This window comes from Empidonax traillii, unplaced genomic scaffold (assembly GCF_003031625.1).
Source record: "Empidonax traillii isolate 1590-97213 ecotype Southwest subspecies unplaced genomic scaffold, ASM303162v1 scaffold1023:size207325, whole genome shotgun sequence".
Classification (NCBI taxonomy): Eukaryota; Metazoa; Chordata; class Aves; order Passeriformes; family Tyrannidae; genus Empidonax; species Empidonax traillii.
Genome location: NW_020956216.1, coordinates 149,332 through 167,817, shown reverse-complemented (window position 1 = coordinate 167,817; position 18,486 = coordinate 149,332). Strand labels below are relative to the sequence as shown.

At 42.9% G+C, this 18,486-nt stretch overlaps 1 protein-coding gene across 7 annotated transcripts; it reads left to right on the top strand.

Annotated features, from left to right (window-relative positions):
* The first annotated feature begins 241 nt into the window (after positions 1 to 241).
* PAPOLG (poly(A) polymerase gamma) lies at positions 242 to 16,412 on the top strand. Of its 7 annotated transcripts, XM_027904225.1 has the most exons (23): positions 603 to 728; positions 2,905 to 3,063; positions 3,158 to 3,224; positions 3,857 to 3,938; positions 4,023 to 4,132; positions 4,719 to 4,772; positions 5,458 to 5,569; positions 6,116 to 6,205; positions 6,761 to 6,899; positions 7,036 to 7,108; positions 7,188 to 7,308; positions 7,604 to 7,688; positions 8,002 to 8,055; positions 8,512 to 8,631; positions 8,929 to 9,038; positions 9,782 to 9,903; positions 9,992 to 10,155; positions 11,052 to 11,140; positions 11,218 to 11,456; positions 12,348 to 12,419; positions 12,994 to 13,047; positions 13,796 to 13,909; positions 16,154 to 16,227. In XM_027904225.1, the coding sequence occupies exons 1-22, from the start codon at positions 670 to 672 to the stop codon at positions 13,892 to 13,894; spliced, it is 2,274 nt and encodes a 757-aa protein (XP_027760026.1). In that variant the 5' UTR covers positions 603 to 669; the 3' UTR covers positions 13,895 to 13,909; positions 16,154 to 16,227. The 7 variants fall into 7 exon arrangements, with proteins under 7 accessions (XP_027760029.1, XP_027760026.1, XP_027760027.1 ...); XM_027904228.1 differs by lacking the exons at positions 603 to 728; positions 16,154 to 16,227 and adding an exon at positions 242 to 271 and having other exon boundaries at positions 13,796 to 14,032; XM_027904226.1 differs by lacking the exon at positions 13,796 to 13,909 and having other exon boundaries at positions 16,154 to 16,412.
* The last annotated feature ends 2,074 nt before the right edge of the window (positions 16,413 to 18,486 follow it).

Here is an 18,486-nt window from a genome sequence, read left to right as displayed (position 1 = left end):
AGGAATATCCTCCCCGGGGAAGGACGTATCCACCCCAGGGAAGGACTGCCCTCCCTGCTACGCGCTCGGTGTCCCTGTGACACGCGGCGGAGGGGACATAAGGAGACATGAGGAGACGTGAGGGGACGCTCCCCGCTGCCGCCGCCAGAGGGCGCCGGCCGGCCGGCCGGGCGCGCGGGGGCCGCCGGGAAGGCGGCGGAGTAGAAGGGCGGGAAGCGGCGGCGGCGGCGGTGCGGGCTGTGCGCGCGCGCGCCATGAGGGAGACGCGCGGGTGAGGCGGCCGCGCCTTCCCGCCCCGCCCTTCCCTGAGGGGTGGGGGGACAGCGCCGGGAGCGAGTCCCGCCGGGGCCCCGCTGACGGGTCTCGGTCCGGCGGGTTCTCGGGGTGGTGGTGGGGGGGGGAACGAAACCTCCCTCCTGTCGAGGGAGGAGTTGTGGTTGGAATAAATGGTGGAGCGCGGCGGGGCTGCCTTCGCCCGGCGCTCACCGCATGTGGCGGCAGCGCCGTCGCCGAGCAACGGCGATGGCGGGCGAGGAACGGCGGTAACGGGGCTGCGCCTCGCTGTGGGGCCGCGCGTCCCGCGGAGCCCCGCGGGGGAGAGACCCTGCCCCGGCCTCGGGCACGGGGAGGTTTGACTCCTCCGGCCGCCGCCTGCGAGCTCCGCGCGGCATGAGCTGGTGCGGCAGCGGTGAAGGGCGCAGCTGGGCTCCCTTCGCCGAAAGTCCCAGGTGGTGGGGTCTTTTTCCTCGTTTCTTGCTTTCTCCTGTTTGTCCGCTGTCTTGTTTTGGTGGCTCGGGAGCTAGTTTCCAGTTGTTGCTCCCTGGCGCTGGTGGCCGGGGGCAGCGCCATCGCCCGCGTGGTGCGAATCACCCGCCGGCTCCGGGAGCGTGTGGGAGAGGCGCCTTCGCTGCCTCGCGAAGCTGTGAACAAGGGACGAAACCTGGAATAAATCCGTTCGAGTTGGATTTCTGTCTAAAAGCGGGATGTCTCGGAACAGACGCGTGTTGGGGGTGTTTGCTGCGGAGCCCAAATTGTACCAGGATGTTGGGAAAAATGTTAATTTGCAGTAGGATTCCCGTTTGAACAGGAGGGTGAATGGGTAGCGTACCGTGTGTGTTCAGATCCACAAGATCACTTAATTATATCTCCCTGGAAGTCTGGCACAACTGAGAAAGCGAAGTAGGATTTATTTTTAATTCCAAAAGAGCAACAAATTCTATTGGGCTGAAGCTCACTTTATTAAAATTAAAGCTCCCTCGATTAAAATTTCCAAGTGCTGTTTTTCCTCAGGTTTTGAGTCGTGAGGTCAAACTTTCAGTACTTGTGCAAGCGAGTGAAAAATATCTTCTATTGACTAGAAGAACTTGACATGAATAATATCTAGTTAGTAATACACAGATAGACTTAAAATTATCAGTATCAAATATAATTGATACTGCCCTTCATGCCACTCTCTAATTATATTGTCTGTAGGAAGAACGGGGCAATGAGAGGCAGATGGTGCCTTTTTGTACCTTGAAAAGGTCTTAAAAGCTGGTGTAGTCTAAATCCCATTCTTGTTCTGTGCAAAGTTTGTGAGGTACAAGTCTTATGGTGCAAAAAGAATGCATAAAACCTGAAAGCAGTTGCTGCTGTAGTGTTTTAATTCAGTTGTAATGCACAGCAATTAAGCACAGGCTTTCCTCCTATATCTGTCATATGAAAATGATGTCATAAGAAGGAAAGGATGTATTATAAATATTTTTATTTATGGAGTGGAAGTCTGTGTCTATTTGATTAGGTCAAGCCCTGATTACCCTTGTAAATAAACAGATGTTCTGACTTGGGAGACTGGTTAGTAGGACTACAGTCCTAATATTTGCCCCCAGCTTCTTGGAAAACACATAGAACAAAGCTTGGAAAATGGGGAAGGGGGGAAAAAACCCAATAGGTGACTAAAAGTTATGTATGAAGTTTGATAAAGACACTTTGAGACAGGAAAATATTTTCTCTCCAATTAGAAATAAGGAACTATGTAAGAAGCTGTCCTTTTTTTAAAATCGAGTGGGGAAGCTGTCCTTTGAGCACTTCCTAATCCTGTTCCAGCCAAAATGGGCTGGGTATCTTAAATAGTAAAAAACATCTCTTGAGCACCCAGTAATTCTTTGAAGTTGTCTGTATGTGAAGGTGAAAATTATCCAGTTTGAATAATGACACATTAATCCCTTTATCCTTAGGGTCTGGACTCTGCTGAGTATGATGAGCTGTGCAGACCTTTTAGTGTTTCCCCCGTTTTGCTACTGTTTCTGTAGAGACCTTTGATGAATTAAGCACCATTCTTCTCTCCTGTCCCATTCCTTTCTCTGTCTTGGTTTCAACTAATAATGCAAAATGAGGTGCTTTTCCTCCATTTCCCCCTTTCTAAAGCAAGGGTTTTATATCACACACTGAATTTATTGCATCAACTCTGTTAAATGGACCACTTCATTGTGTGCCTTTGCAATCAACAGTAGTGCCCTTCCAGAATCAGTCAAAACACCACAAATACACTTGAAAGGAGTTAAATTGTCTTGTTTAATGTTAGCAGGAAGCTATTGGGAATATCCTTAAATCAAAATGGATATGAAACTGAAATGTGCCTAAGAACTATCCTTTCTGTGGTGTCGTACTCAGATAATTTCTTACCTCCACAAATATTTGTTTGGTTTGGGGTTTTTTTAAAAGTAGCTGTGTGTTCTAAATTAGCTCAAATTACCTAAAAATCATGGGCTTTTTTTTTTTTTTTTCCCCTCATTTATGATAATGCTGGGTAAAAGAGCAGAAGTGGGATATGGAAACCTGTAAGTTGAAGGGTGTTTTCCAATAAGGTTTGTCTTTTTATATATATATATATATATATATACTCAGTCCTTTATTTTCTCACAGCACTTCCAGGCAGCAGAACCAGCCTCAAGGGCACTATGGACTTACCTCTCCAATTAGCTTGGCTCTTCCTAATGACGTAGACCACATTCACACTCAGAAGCTGATTGAAGCCATGAAGCCATTTGGGGTGTTTGAAGATAAGGAAGAACTGTACCACAGGTATAACAGGACTGTAAAATTTGTTAACCTCTTGGGTTTGTTTTGTTTTCAATCAAACTTAATGTGAGGGTTTGTTTTGTTTTTTTTTTTACAGAACAACTGTCCTCGGTAAACTGAATAACTTGGTCAGAGAATGGATTTCAGAACTTGCTGAGAGCAAGGTAAGGAGTTTTTTGTGTGTTTTTATCCAAACAGCTGAAGCCTTTTGATTGATTTTTAAAGGCCACACTACTGGGATTTATGCTAAAGTTCAACTTTTAACTTTAAAGTATCAATTAGAGCTTGAATAAAATATAAATAAGGTATAAGAGGTACTGCAAGATCAAGATTTCAAAGTCGTTGGGGCACTGAATAAATTTTGTGAATTGACTCAATCGGTTGACTTGTTAACAAAGCTGAAACAACACCTTGTGGGTGAGAAAGGTGGTAAATTGGCACTAATCTTGCCCCAAACAGCCTACAGCACTCAATCTCGTCTGAAATTATTACCCTAGACGTGCCTTTTGAATGGCTCTTAGATTGTGTTAATTTATGTGCCTCTGCTGGAGGGAAGGCTAATAATAGGTCCTAATTTGTATAAATTAATAAGAATACTGCTGCATTACTCAGTCTTCTTTTATTATTATTAGTTGGAAGATCGACTCACTTCAGAAAACCACTCTATTAAACTAAAAACCCAGTCTGGGAGTGAAAAGGTGCATTTGTGGAGCCTCTTATTTAGTTTTCCTAAATAATTAGTTAAACTTGCACGTAGGACAATGTGCATCTTAAACTCTCTCTCTTCTACCCACAGAATCTTCCCCCCTCAATAATAGAACATCTTGGTGGCAAGATATTTACATTTGGTTCCTACAGGCTCGGAGTGCACACTAAAGGTAGTACTTTCAGTGTCTGCTCGTAGTTCTGATTGTTGGGAAGTGGCTTCCAGCAGTAACAGAACAAATGGAATCTCTTGGCAGGTTCTGACATAGATGCCCTTTGTGTTGCTCCCAGCCATGTGGAGAGATCGGATTTTTTTCAGTCCTTCTTTGAGAAACTGAAAAATCGAGAGGAAGTAAAAAATCTGAGAGTGAGTAAACCCTGCTTTGGTAGAGTGTGCAACGTTTACTGTGAGAATATTCACGTTGGACTTGCATTAGCAGTGAATGTCCTACAAGCCCAAGTTAAAATAGAAATTGTTTCAGAGCACCTTCTACAATACTGGTTTATAAAGCATGTAAATGTTGGTGTCCAGCTTTTGGTTTCTTCCCCCAAGGACTGTCCATCACATAAGAGTTATTGTGGTTTTTTTCTCCCCTCCCTTTGTTTGGGAATGAGTCGCTTTTATCAGAAAGCACGGTTGTACCTGGAAGATATGCTTTCATCTTGGGAAGGGGCTTACAACCACTCATCCTGATGGTTTGTTATGCACTGACAGTTTGTTACAACACATGACCAGCCCCTGAATCTCTTGCCCAAGCAACTTTTTAATAAAATCTGGTGTTAATGCCACAGTAGTGCTACACTGCTGGAGGGTTATTAGCAATTTTCCTTGTGTTTGGAAGCAACTCTGTACTGAGGAGTTGAGCACTTTCAGTTCTGTTCTTTGTCATAGCACAGGAAAAACACTGAAGCAGCAGAGCAATGTTTCACTACACACATCCTCTCCTTCACAGGCCATTGAGGATGCCTATGTACCAGTTATCAAATTTGATTTTGATGGCATTGAGGTAAGAATTTTAACTTTCAGGTTTGTGTGGGGTTTTTTCTTGCTTTGGAACGGGATAACTTTTCCAGGGATCTGTGATTGTGCCATTTTAGAAGGCTATTGGTGCCTTACAGTGTATTTAGGAAACTGTATTCAAACAGCCTGACCACAGCCTATCCCAGGAGGAGACCCTGAGGAAAATGGGATCTTACAGGAAAATGAGTCCCTAGGAAGCCATCATGAAGACACTTATTCAATGACCTTTTTGTGGCCTTTATCTGGTGCTGACATTCCTAGAATAATTTTCTTGCCTCAGACTGTATAAAAACCAGATACTTAAAGGCTTACAGCATACAGAAAATGTTCTCTCATTTGCTGAAGTATAGTAAATGTGGTTTGAACTTGGGTCCTAGTGCTGTGTTTAATTTTAAATTTCCTCTTAACAGTCATTCCAAGTCTAGAGTAATCTTTCCAACTTTGAAAAAAAAAAAAAGATAGTTTTGTAAATAAATATGGAACTTAGAGCAATTTTGTTGTTTTCTGGCAAACGAATCCCTTGGCAGATTTATCTGTGGTCACACAATTCTAAATACAAATGTTAACCACTTTTTTTAGTTGACTGGGTGTCAGAAGTGTCCCTCACTAGTGTGCTGTTTGCAAACAGTGCTGCACTGTAAACTCATGGTTGGAACCTTTCTCTCTTCAAGATTGATCTCGTGTTTGCAAAGCTGTCCATGCCAACCGTGTCTGATGATCTCGATCTCAGAGACGACTCGTGCCTGAGGAGCCTGGATATAAGATGCATAAGGAGCTTGAATGGTGAGTGTGTTTTACCCACCTTTGAAAAAAGAAAGTGTTGCTGAAATTGGCCTAAAATTGGGATAGAATGCACATTACACAGCCCACAGAGTTGTGGTTGGAAGGGACCTCTGGAGATCGTAAAGTCCAACCCCCCCTGCCAAGGCAGGGTCACCTGGAGCAGGTGGCACAGGAACGTGTCCAGGTGGGTTTGGAATGTCTCCAGAGAGGGAGACTCCATGACCACCCTGGGCAGCTGTTCCAGTGCTCTGCCACCCTCCAAGGAAAGGGTGAGGTGGAACTTCTTGTCTTTTAGTTTATGGCCAAAACCTCCTCTACAAAGGCCTTATTAAAATTGTTAGTTGGTGTTTAAACTGTGAAAAAGCTGTTGAGGGCACCAGTTACCTGAAGTGATATGGAATGCTGTGTGTAATCTCTAATTTTTTAAGGAAATACAAAAGAATTAATCCAAAGTTGTGTTTGTAGACTTGAACAAACTATTGATCAGCATAAAACTGACTGGTACCTGTTACTGGGAACTTGAGTACTTCAACTTCTGTCTTGCAGGCAGCAGGGTTACCGACGAAATACTGCGTTTGGTGCCAAACCTGGAGAACTTCCGCCTCACACTCCGTGCCATTAAACTGTGGGCAAAACGTGAGTAACGGGGCTGGTTGTGGTCTTTAAACTCCTCAGAGGCATCTCGTGCTTACTGTGGGATGTGCCCCAGCTTTGGGTTGCTGTTTAAGTGGCAGCTGTTAAATGGAAACCTCTTGTAGTTTAGATTCAGGGTCTGTCCACGTGGGAGATTCCATGTGCTTTTTAACGCTTACAAGACAGGGTGCTGCATTGCTTTGCTGATCAGGAACCTGATTACAAATCATGAAAATCCCAAATTAAGTGCAAAAGGATTAAGAAAATGCCATTATGTGCATTTGGCTAGGGCAAGTACTGGAAGAATAGCAGGAGTTTTTCTCTTAAAGGGAGGTTGGAGTGAAGCAGTAGCTGTAGCAGCATAAGCAAACCTTAGAGTAGCAGTATTTTGGGAAGCAGTGTGGTAATGATTCTTTTTCTCCTCGCTGGAAGGACCAGCAGCTTTGGCCTCACTGCACTGCAAAAATAGATGACTTTGGGGCTGAAGTGTAGTAGGCATTCTGTAGATTGTGAAGCTGGTGCTATAACAGTACAGACTAACTGTGGTATCCCTTCTAGGACGTGGTGTTTACTCCAACATAATGGGGTTCCTTGGTGGAGTTTCCTGGGCAATGCTGGTAGCCAGGATATGTCAGCTCTACCCCAACGCTTTGGCCTCCACTCTCGTTAACAAGTTCTTCTTGATTTTTTCAAAGTGGTAAGAGCTATTCTTTACTTTAATTTGCAGAAAGGAGGAACATATCTAGATGTAGTTCTGTAGTAAAGATTTCCACTGGCAACACCCACTGGAAGAGTTTGGAGTGGACAGTTAAACCCTGGCTTTTCTTACACAGGGATTGGCCGAAGCCGGTATTGCTGAAACGACTCGAAGAGAGCTTCCTTAATTTACCAGTATGGGACCCTAGGGTATGTAAACACTGAATTCAGAAGCCTTTAAACTTCCCACTGACCTAAACTGACGCTAAACAAAGCTGTGACATCCCAGGTGAACCCATCAGACCGGTACCATGTGATGCCCATCATCACACCTGCCTATCCGCAGCAGAACTCGACGTACAATGTCTCCACGTCAACACGAGCGGTGATGGTAGAGGAGTTCCAGCGTGGTAAAGTGCTTTCCATGCTTGTTACCTGGTTAAGCAGTATAATTCCTGCTATTTGAAACCACGCTACCTGAGCTGGTTTTGCTCAGGGAGGTGTTTTAGGTAGGATAAGGTCTCTGGGAACTGCAGCTGTTGCAGGCAATGAGACCAGTTTGATGATGAACTGTTGTGTTAGTTCTGCAGCGTGTCAAAGGCATTCCTGCTTTTTGATCTGTCAACTTACTGTCCATCTTGTGAAGTTTGTGTCCTAGTAATACTAAAAACAAAAAGGTAATAAGGTTTTCAACCTTGATTGTAGGTCTTGAAGTTACAGATGAGATTCTCAAAGGAAAATCGGACTGGTCGAAGCTCTTTGAACCACTGAACTTTTTTCAGAAGTACAAGTATGTGTGAAATCTGTTGTCTGAACCTGAAGTAACTTGCTTATTGGTTTGCATAGTGAGTTTTAGCTTGGGGTCTAAAGAGAAGATTGTATTGACATGTTTCAGTTCGGAGTTTGTTTTTTGTTTATTTGGTTTTGGTTTTCTTTTAAAGAAGCTGGAGGTATTCCTATAAATTTTGGTAAGGATGAGCATAGGAAAGATGGGAAAAACTGTCTCATGCCACTGACCCTGTTTTACTACAAAGAAACCCACCTCATATTTAGAATGCAGAATAAAACCCTGAGCTAGTGTGTTCATTTTCCTTTCCTTTTAGACACTACATTGTGCTCACTGCTAGTGCCTTTACAGAGGAGCATCACCTAAATTGGTAAGTCTGGTTCTAGGTTTGGGTCCAGTTCACAGTTGAAATTTAATTCAGTGTTGCACTTTATTTTTGTTAATTGTAATAACAAAATTAATTAAAAAATCCTGTTGGCTACACCTTGGTGTCAGTCACAGTTGTGTACAACCACTCTTCTCCTTGATCCTGGGGGTAAAAAGGGGCTTTGCTACACTTGTAAATGCAGCCAGGGGTGCTGGGATCTGCTCCTTTTTATTTTCACTGTAGATTATAGGTGGAAGTGTTGTATCTGAACTGTTAAGAGCATGTGTTAAACTTACCATTGTCTTTAGAAACAAAAACTTGAGTATCACTGGAAACACCTCATATAAAGACCTAGTATCTGCTCAGCTTATTGATAGGCGAACATTGTATTACAAAAAGGCATCTAAGTGATGTGCTGGACACAGTTAAAAATGAATAAATATCTCTTGTTCTTATCAGGATTGGCCTTGTTGAGTCGAAAATCCGTGTGCTGGTTGGAAACTTGGAAAGGAATGAATTTATAACTATTGCACATGTACAGCCACAGTCCTTCCCTGGCAATGAAAATCTCTATAAACAGTGAGTTCTGTTACTTTGCCACTCTGAAGTACAGTTTGGCCAATGCATTGTAACTTACATATTTATATTCATTCACCTCAGCTCGTGGGTGAGAGATGTTCAGTGTGTTCTGTAGGTTTGTTCACTAGCAGGGTCCTGAGCACTTTTTAAAGATCTTTTTAAAGAAGGGAGAGGGAACTCTGAGAACTTCAGTGTGGTCTGGCTCTAATCTTTAGCTGCTGCATACATCTAGGGTGTGCTAGAATCCAAACAGCTGGCACCTGTGCCTACGTCAGGCTTGTGAATCTGTCTTTTCAGGAGTGGATATGTGTCAATGTGGTTTCTTGGACTTGTGTTTAAGAAAGTGGAAAGTGCAGAAAAGACTAATGTTGATTTAACACATGGGATACAGTCGTTCACAGACACAGGTAAGCCTCTCTTTTGCTCCTGAATTGGCTTTATTGCCTTTTTTTTTTTTCTAGTGGAAATTGCTTCACAAAGTGAATTGTGCTTCCTCCTGGCATTAAATACTCCTAGAGAGAGCAACATATAGAATAGCTTTAAAAACGCAGTGTGTTGACACTTTGTCAAAGTCCATCTTGAAACAGAGGTGTGTGTTAGTCACCCACCTTGTACCACATGTGAAATACCAGTTCTGCAGATCGTGGTGTAAACACTCCCAAAGGAACTGCATTTCCTGAAGGGAACAGAATTTATTGTGAGGGAACTGTCCATATTGGTGTGTATGTCCGTGTTTGTGCGTTTGATTTGTTTTAGAGCTCCTGTAGAAAGACTTTTAAGCCTTTTTGTTGCATGTCCTGACTTTGATTCCCACTCTTTGTTAGTAAGCTGACTTTCCAGTTGCACTCATGATAGTCCAGTTAGATAAGCTTATCTAAATGTGACTTAATTCTGTAATAACTGTTGTGCTACTACAGCATTTTCCAGTTCATAAAAGGCTGTTAAGAAAAACCTGTTTAAATGGTAGTGAGTCTGCTAAATCAGATGTCCCTAAACCCCAGTCTTGCTTATTTGGACAGAATTTTAACCTCTGAACTGCTGAGAAGTTGGATAATGCTACAGAACTGTTATGGAAAATAAAAAAAACCACAATCACCACTGTAAATGCCAAAACAAAAATTAGTCTAAGCTACAATTGTGTGTTTGTCAGTTTACAGGCAGGCCAGTGCCCTCAACATCCTGAAGGAAGGGATGAAGATTGAGGCAACTTATGTGAAGAGAAAGCAACTGCATTACTTTTTGCCGGCAGAAACCTTACAGAAAAGAAAGAAGGTACAAGAAAAGTTTGAGTCTTCTGGTAATTTTTATTTCTTTAATGATTACTTGAAGACTTGATTTATTTTTTTACCTGTCATTTCAGCAAAGAGTGTCAGAGATTAGTCAAGGCAATAGTGGACTTCAGTGCAAAAGGTCTTCTTTAGGGGAAAGCTGTTCTGACACTTCCAAAGACTCCAGAGCACCATCTAATTCCTCTTTGTTAAATAAGATATCCAAACTGGACACCTCTACAGCAGAGACAGAAAGGTTAGTGCCATCACCTGAGAACTGTGGAGAAGCTGCTTTTAACTGACTCACAATGTAAATGAAACCTAGGGTTTCTTGTTTGAATCTGTGTGGATTGTAATCATGTGGAGGGCTCTGAGGAACAAAGCTTGGAATCTCCTTTGGGCACGTGGTTGGAGACAGGTCAAAGAAATCCTGGGGAAAAAGTAATTTTAATGCACATGAACACATAGGAATGAAGAAGGACTTGACACCAGGGAAATGGTTTAGTCTTAAATATAAATCTCCATGGGTTAGTGTGTAACTTGAGGCTGGAGTATTTTATGTGCAAGTAACTATTCTTCCTACCGAAAAGTACAGTTAGTGCCAAGTGGATTAAGGAAGAACTGATCTTGGTCACAGAAACACTGGAGCTGCTGCTGACTTAGCGGAGTGGTATGAGAACTTGGGCAGTAAAAGTGTCCGGGGAGACTTCCTGGGAAGTCTGTTTATCCATAAACTGCTTCAGCACGGGAGGAATGTGTGATGTTGAGAGTAATTGCCCAGTCCTACCGAATGTGTGATGCCTGCTGTGTTCAGGCACTTGGGTTCTGTTGGAGTCACACTAAAAAAAAAAAAAGAAAAATAAGCAAAAAAACTTGTGTGCGCTTCTGGGTAGAGCAGATGCAGGACTTAGTTAGAAGCAGCACGGTGTGCTGGGTAAACTAACCTGGGAGAACAGTAAAGCAAAATGTTTCGGTTTAAATTTGTGGTCTGAAGTTGAGCAGAACGATGATCTTGTCCTGCACGGCCTATGAGTTTGTGCTGTTTAATAGAGCTGTGCTAACAAGCTAAGAAGCTCTGTGCAAACGTAAACGTTCTGGAAATGAGATTTCACAAACTTAGCACTTTGTAACTCCAGTGTTTGACTTTTATAGAAATGTTGCATGTCAGAGTTGTAGTGGTGCCAACAGTGTAGCTGAGCCATCAACGTCTAAGGGACTCTGCATTCCCGTGACTGACCCAAGTATGTATTTGCCGTGGTGTGTGGAATGCAGTCTCTGATTTCGTGGCCAAATTCTAAAAGCCAGGTGTCTCCTGCAGAAATGGAGGCTTCAGTTGCACTAAGAACATCGGGACCTCCAATTGGTTGCACCATTCCGGGATATAACCCAGTGTCTCAGCTCAGGACGTGTTTTGTCCAAGGACACCATAAATTAAGTGGGACTCTAATCACGGATCCTAAGAGTGCTGCACCCAAACAACATTATTCACCAACCTCTAAAGTATCTCGTCTGCCTACACCGGGAGAATGCCCCCAAAAAGCCATAGATGGAGAAAAGGCAAGGAAGGGGGGGCTAGGCCAAGGGTTTGAAGTAGCGTTAATTACTGGTGGAGAATAAATTAACTGAAAAGAGATGCATTCGTATGTCCCCAGTGGATTTGGGAACCCAAATTTAAGAGTAATTATAGTGTTACCAGGATGTACATGTGAGAAAATAGTCTTGAATATAATGTGTAGCTATTAAGCAACATTTTCTCAGCATCTGGCAATTAATGACTCTTTCTCATCTGGTGCCAAGGTCTCTAAATGCTGCTGGACTTATCTATCCCTGCAGTGACCAATTGCTGAATGAACTGTCTCATCTGGAAGCAGTTCTTGGTACAGGAAAAATTTATCTCCAGATGAAGTTACCAACCTTATAACTGTAAAGAAGTATGACCTAATCTGGTTCTGGCAGATGGCTTTTGAATGCCTATTGATAGTTTTGCTGCTTTAGAAATCAGCAGCCAACTCAGTAGTTCATTCTGCTGCTGAAGTGAGCATGGAGTTGCTTGTTAAATCTTGGTTTTGTGGCACCTTTAGGTTACCGCTTGATTTGGTTTATCGCTGTATATAAATCTCCTTAAATAGCTGTTCTTGTGTCTTGACCTCTGATTTGAGGCACAGGCAAAGAATAAGTAGGAAAAAAAAAAAACCCTCAGTTTTGACACTTGTAAAGAATCAACTGGTGTTATCTGGTACTGAACATTGCGAGTACAGATCTCAAGGTTTGAGTAGTTAACACTTCTTGAGAGGCTTGAGATTCCAGAGGGGTAATGGTGGACTTGTATAAATGTTCTTTCAAGAAAGGCTGCTGTGACATTTAATGTGTTGACTAGAAGCAGTACTGGGATATGAAGGTGATTTTAGCACAGCAATTATTTTGAGCGGGTGTGTTTTGTTCTTGCAGCTGAATGCCCGGGATTCAGATTACACAGAAAGCGGATATCCTCAAGATGGGAGGAGGAGAGCTGCAAAAAATGTAAGTTTAAACTGATCTCACTCAGTTGGACTAACTGCAAAGCCGAGTAGTCTTAGTGCCTGGAGGACACTCTGCACATCTACTGATGGAAACAAAAATAGGCTTTTTGGTTTAGCTTATTTCAGTCTTCTTTTCCCAAACGTTGCACCTGGATGCCCTGTCTTTTAAAGGTGACGTGGGAGGATCTAGCTTCTTGCCATGCTTGAAATAATATTCTGTTTTCTTTTTGGAACCACTTGATTCCCTGATGCAAAACTGCTATAAAGACTGAAGCATTTTGGCCTCTCCAAGGGAAGATAAAGAGCTCTGCTGTTTGTGTAACTTGGTGCTGGAGCCCAAACTCTTGAGGGCACACCCTTAAAATCAAGATGAGATCTTGTTGGTAAAGGTTGAAATACCTGAAGCACCGTTTGTGTTGCTTTTAGGGCCTCACAATGCCTAAACCCACCCCGGGAGGTGGAGGTTGTCAGTGCATGAATGATTTAAAGTATCTCAGCTGCCAGAACTTGCTGCCTCTCCACCGTGAAGTTGGCAACACTGCCTAACAAATCCCTTCTGGCTTTTTTTTTTTCAGGGAGTCCTTGATGGCAAATCCATGCAGATTCCAGTGATCACATCAAGATCACAGGTATTTATTGTGCTTTTGTATTCCTAAGTAAAGCAGAACTAGCATTTCCATTTTATGTGCAAAGATGTGTGGAACGTTAATCCCTGTAAACTTGGTGGTTTGAAGTAGTTGGTGAGGTCTCGCTTCCAGCAAATTAAATATCTGAAAAGTGACCTCCCAGGTTTCCTCACAGAAGTGAAGCCAAATCTTCCAAGTTTCCATGCCCTTTGAACACTGACAGTTTGTGTCCTGATTTTTTTTTTTTTTTGTACTGTTATCAGTACTTGTATTTCGATGAGGAGACTTGGAAGCTTTGACGTCTACAGGTGACTTTAACTGTTCTGTGTCATGTAAAATGTGAAATGGAGGGTTGTAAGACTGGAAGTAATCTGGACAGTAGAGTTTCCCTGATGCCTGGATTTGAGACAAATGGTAGCTTCCTCTATTATGCTGTTGAGCAACTTGCAATTAATTTCAACCCCCATCAGCACTGTGGTTGTCTCAGTTGATACAAGAAAAGAATTGGGCAGGGGGGGGAAAATGCTCTTCTGTATCTGGTGGTAATTAAGTGGTGTGGTGAAAGAAAAAAATCTCAAAAAACATGGATTTCGGGCATATTATTTTGGTACATAAAGAATGTTATGTTGAGCTAGGAAAAGGTTTATCTGCTGCTACTTCTGAATTAATGAATTTAAAATTCATTGATTAATTGAAAATTACCTTTTTTTTTTTTTTCTTCCCCCCTGTGGCATTTTTTTGTGTGTTTTAGAGGCTTTCCAGTAAAGAACTACCAGATTCTTCATCTCCTGTTCCAACAAATAGCATTCGTATTATTAAAAGATCCATCAAACTCACCCTCAATGGGTAACTGGTGCATCTGCAGGTGAAGAGGAATAACTCCTTGTTGATGGTCCGTGCTGTGAATGTGTGTTGCAGTCACTAACAAAGCGTGGAAAGTTCCTGTAACCGACCAGTTCAAGCCCTGGTCTTGTTTTATGCTGTTGTTAGATGCTTGTTTCCTTGTGAACTGCTCTTTGCATGTGCTTGTAACAGTTGCCTTTATTAGCTTTTAAAAAGTCTTAACTGCCACCAGCTCTCGAAAGAGCCCCAAAACCCAACCTGTCCCGTGACTTGGATTAGAAATGTCAACCAACTGCTGCAACCACGTTCTGTTCTCCAAGTGTGTCTGAACCTGCCTGTATTCCCTTTGTGCTTTCCTGATTCACGTGCATGTGTGTTGTTCTTATCTGGGATTGCTTTCCCGTTTGGCACCTGCACTCCTGTGCCTCTGTCCCGCTGGTGCTCAGCTCCCTGGGCTCACAGCCTTCCCCTGTCTGGCACAGCCATGCACTGCACAGGTACTGCCTCCCGTGGAGGCCCAGAAATAATTGAAGAGTTGAAGGAAGTGCAGCAGAGGATTCCACCGAGGTATGGAGATGGTAGACTTGTCTTGTGCTGTGTTATCTGATGGATTATTTTTTTTTTTACCTTAAGGCTGCTCCGAGATGAGACATGAGAGGCTTTTTTTTTTTTGTCACTGGATAGTAAAGCCACATGGAGATGCACTGAGACACTGCAACAGCTGAGGGTGGAAAGCCAGTGGCAATGCAGAAAGTGGTTTCAGATAAGCTTTAAATGCTTACATGAAAACCTCGAGTAGCCTTAAGTCTGATTCTGTAAGCTGATAGCACTCCTTACCCATTTAAGTGCATTGAGATTTGTGAGGGTGGGGAGAAACTCTGATCTTATGGAACAAGTACTATGCTATTTATCTGCTGTGATGTCTTTCTAATGTGGTGTTTTTGTAAATGACCCTGTAAGTTGTTTTTCTAGAGTATTTTTGTATGTCCTGTAAAATACTATCTTGAAAGCGAAATTTAAAATCTTCAGTCTCTTCTTGTTTGGGGTTGTTTTTTTTTTTTTTATTTCATCTGATCTGCTTTAAAAAAATCTAAACAACTAAACCAACTCTTAAGGGACAGGGGGAAGGCACTGCCAGGAGAAAAAAAAATCCTACAAAATGATGATGTCATAGAATCATTTATGTTTGGACTCTTATCTTAAAGGTCTTTTCCAACCTAAACCTAACACTGCTAAATCCAGCACTCAACTGTCATGCCAGGGGAAATCTGAGGAGAATGGGAACACTGCTTGTCTGCTTCTGAGATATCCATGTTTGGATTTGATGCCCTTGGAATTGTGCAGTTTGCAAACTCTGTTGACAGCTGAAGTCCCAGTTTGTCATGTGGACAACAGATAGCCCAGAGTTCTTTTAAAACGAGTTACTTGGCTTAAAGAGCAAATCTGAGCTGTAAACATCCTAAGTACCCACCTAAAACCTTAGAGACAAGACTGAAGGACTCCAAAGAAATGAGGTGGCATGTATTTTGTCTTAATTTGTTTAGCATTCCTCCTGCTGCAAGTATTCCAAACTTGTGGGGAAAGCATGACTGTATTTATCACAATCTGCTTGGTTTTTTTTTTATTTCTTGTTGCCTCTGGTGTCCAGTTTGCTCCAAATGCAGTTTCTCTTAGAAATTGGCCCTAGTGGGTTTGAGAGGTCTTATTCTTTCTTCTCCTCTCCAAAACTTAAACTACAAGGCTTTGATTTAGTCACAGGTTCAAATTAAGAAACAGAACCCATGTTACTTCAGTAGCTTTTAGCAGAACTACCCCTTGGGTTTGTAAAACGGTTGCCTCAGTTTTGTGACGTGCTGTAGAGCAGTGGTATTCAAATATTGTCAGGTCTGTAGTAGTTCCAGTAGGTTTCCAACTTCAGCACCTGTGTAAACACAAATCCATCATGAATTTGAAGGAATTAAAGCTGGAGTAGGTGATAAGATAAACAGCAAAACAAATATGGGAAGTGTTTTGTAGTAGTCTGCGATCCTGTAATACTCCCATGCTTTTAAATTCTTCCACTTGAGTATTCCAAGGCTATTTCAGGGCTGAGTTTTCCCATAAGCACATGCACTTATGCAGCTCCTCTCAAACTAAACTAAACTAACTAAGGAGAATCAAAGTATATACCTTTACACAAATCTTTTTATTTTACTCTTGCTTTGTTGTTATCTTCTAATTGCATTTTTTTTGAATTTGTTTATTTCTCCCCTCCTCCCCCTCTTAGGGTTTTAAGAAGAATGTTCAGGGTTTTGAGAAGAACATTCAGGAAGAATTTAGGTTACTGGTTTCCCAGACTTGATCCATTGGTGAATTACACATCTTATCTTAATGTATCTTGACATATAAGATGTCAAGTGTGATGTTACGTGACGTCAGTGTTGTGGAGTTTCCCTGGATGTTGCAGAAGTTCGATACTGCCCCAGGACTCTGCAGATTAGAATTCATCTGTTTTGTAAATAAAGTTCAGATTTATTAACCTTAAACACTCTCCTCTGTTTATGGAGCAAGTCCTCTGTTAAAGTGACTGAGAAGGAAGTTACTCCTGTATAAAGGCTCAGTGAGGGAGGCTCTTTGATATCAGACTTCCTGCAAATGTTGCTCTTTTCTGTCTTTCTTAGCTGATTAATATATGTGTGACTTGAGATGAGGGGTGCATGCCCAGTCTCTTTAAAGAGGAGCAGTTCTATGTTGTAATTGTAACTTTGAGCAAGAAATTCCCTTGAAGGAATGAACATCTGTGGTTTTTCCTTGTTAGGTAGAAGCAGAGAAGCAGCTCACATGAAGTCACCTGTTTTGGCTGTAGCAATTGGTTTGTTTTTTATCCCCTGTAAAAACTGAGAAAGTTATAGAATACTTACTTTTTGCCTTAGGAAAAAGCAAAAGGGGGGGGGAAGGTATCTTGAAATTATGTAACCTTAGCTTTGTGAGGGAGGGGGCTTATTCACACTGCCTTTATGTAATGCTTAAGTGACATAAGCTGATCAGCCTAAAAACACCAGCGAAAACTCCTGCCTGTGTTTTTGTAATTACCTCATCACACTTCTTATAAAGAGTGTGCTCCTGTGCATCATTACAGTAAGTGAACGACCGTGGTCTTGGGGAGCAACCCAGGGGCTGAAAACCACCCTGGCCTGGAGGAAATCAAAGCAAGGGGGGAACGTCTGTCGGAGCAGGAACTCGCTCCTGTGGGAAAACAGGCACCTTCCTCTCCCCCAGCAGCACCCCAGTGGGCTGCTACCTTCTGCCTGCACCCACCCACCCACCCACTGGTGTGGCTGTGGGGGCTGCGAGTCCTTTCCTGGGCGGGGAATGGAGGGGAACTGTGGGCGGGTTTCCTGCGGGGGGGCGAGGGCTGCATGTGCTGTGGTGGTGTCGCTGCAGCGCTCCCAAGGGTTCCTCCTGGGAACGGCCCTGCACTGCTCCCACCCCAACCACCATCCTGGGGAACCACCACAGCCCCTCCCCTGCTTCCCACCCGGCTCTGCTGTTCCCTGCTTTCCCTGAGTCCTGCCGGGCCCACCCTCAGTGGGGAGTGAGTGGTGGGATGTGGAGCGTGGACTCCCTCAGGGCTCCAGGCTGCTGGACCTTGTGTATTTTTCTGGGAGGATCTCAACAAAGCAGTAGCCTGGGGGCTGATTTTTATTCTTTTTTTTTCCTCTTGTTCCAGAAAATACTGTTAATGTCTCAGCTGTCTGACCTTCAAGAAATTGGTAGAAAAATCAAGCTAGGGCTGTTCCTCCTTGGGCAGTTCTTCTTTACTGGGAAGATGCTGGCTGAATCCTCCTGCTGTCTTCTCCCAACCTGGTGTCTTATTCACCCCTCATCTTTTTTTCATTTCTTCTGATCTCAGGCTCTTGCTTGTCTTCTTTCCTCTCTGATAATTCACATTTCCCTTTCTCACCTGAATCCATCTTTTCTCCCTCTGACTTTGAGCCAGGTAATACATTATTCGGTGACAATGAGTAAAAATCCCGGGAGTCCCGAAACCAGGGGAGAAACAACCCTACCCTGTTTCATTTTCGGTGTGTGGCAGCCTGACAATCAGCTGCCTGCTGTGGGCACCATCCAGCTCCCTCTCTGCATATCTGTGCAATGGAGAGAAAGCTGAAAATTTTGGCTACTGAAAGCGAGTCTGGCAAGCATGTGCGAGGTCAGTCTTATAAAAGATTCAACGCATGCCAAGATCTGTGGGTCTTTTCAAAGGAAGAGCAAAAACTCCCATTAGTGACACCAGCACACCCTCCTTGCTAAATTTCATGTCCCTGTTTTTAAAATTTGCAGAAATTTCTTAAAAGTTGTTTTAAGAATTCTTTGAATGTAATTAAAACATACGTTCCCCATGATCGTTCTTAGAAATGACTGAGTCATATTTGTTCTGTTTTTCCTAAAAAAATCAAATGTTCTCCAAAGAAAAGGTTTTGGCAAACTGGGAGTAACTAAAAATGTGACCTTAAAACAGGAAGCGTTGACTAGCCATGACCAACAAAGTGTGTTGATGGTAATGTGATAAAAATAAAACGAGAGGTAATGCTGTAGCAAGGAGGTGCCAAAGCTGGA

Excerpts from the sequence above, each read along its gene's own strand:
- PAPOLG (XM_027904225.1), top strand. The coding sequence starts at position 670 with ATGAGCTGGTGCGGCAGCGGTGAAGGGCGCAGCTGGGCTCCCTTCGCC. Across the intron at positions 8,056-8,511 it reads GAGGAGCATCACCTAAATTG|GATTGGCCTTGTTGAGTCGA; the intron begins GTAAGTCTGGTT and ends TGTTCTTATCAG. Across the intron at positions 9,904-9,991 it reads CCTTACAGAAAAGAAAGAAG|CAAAGAGTGTCAGAGATTAG; the intron begins GTACAAGAAAAG and ends CTGTCATTTCAG.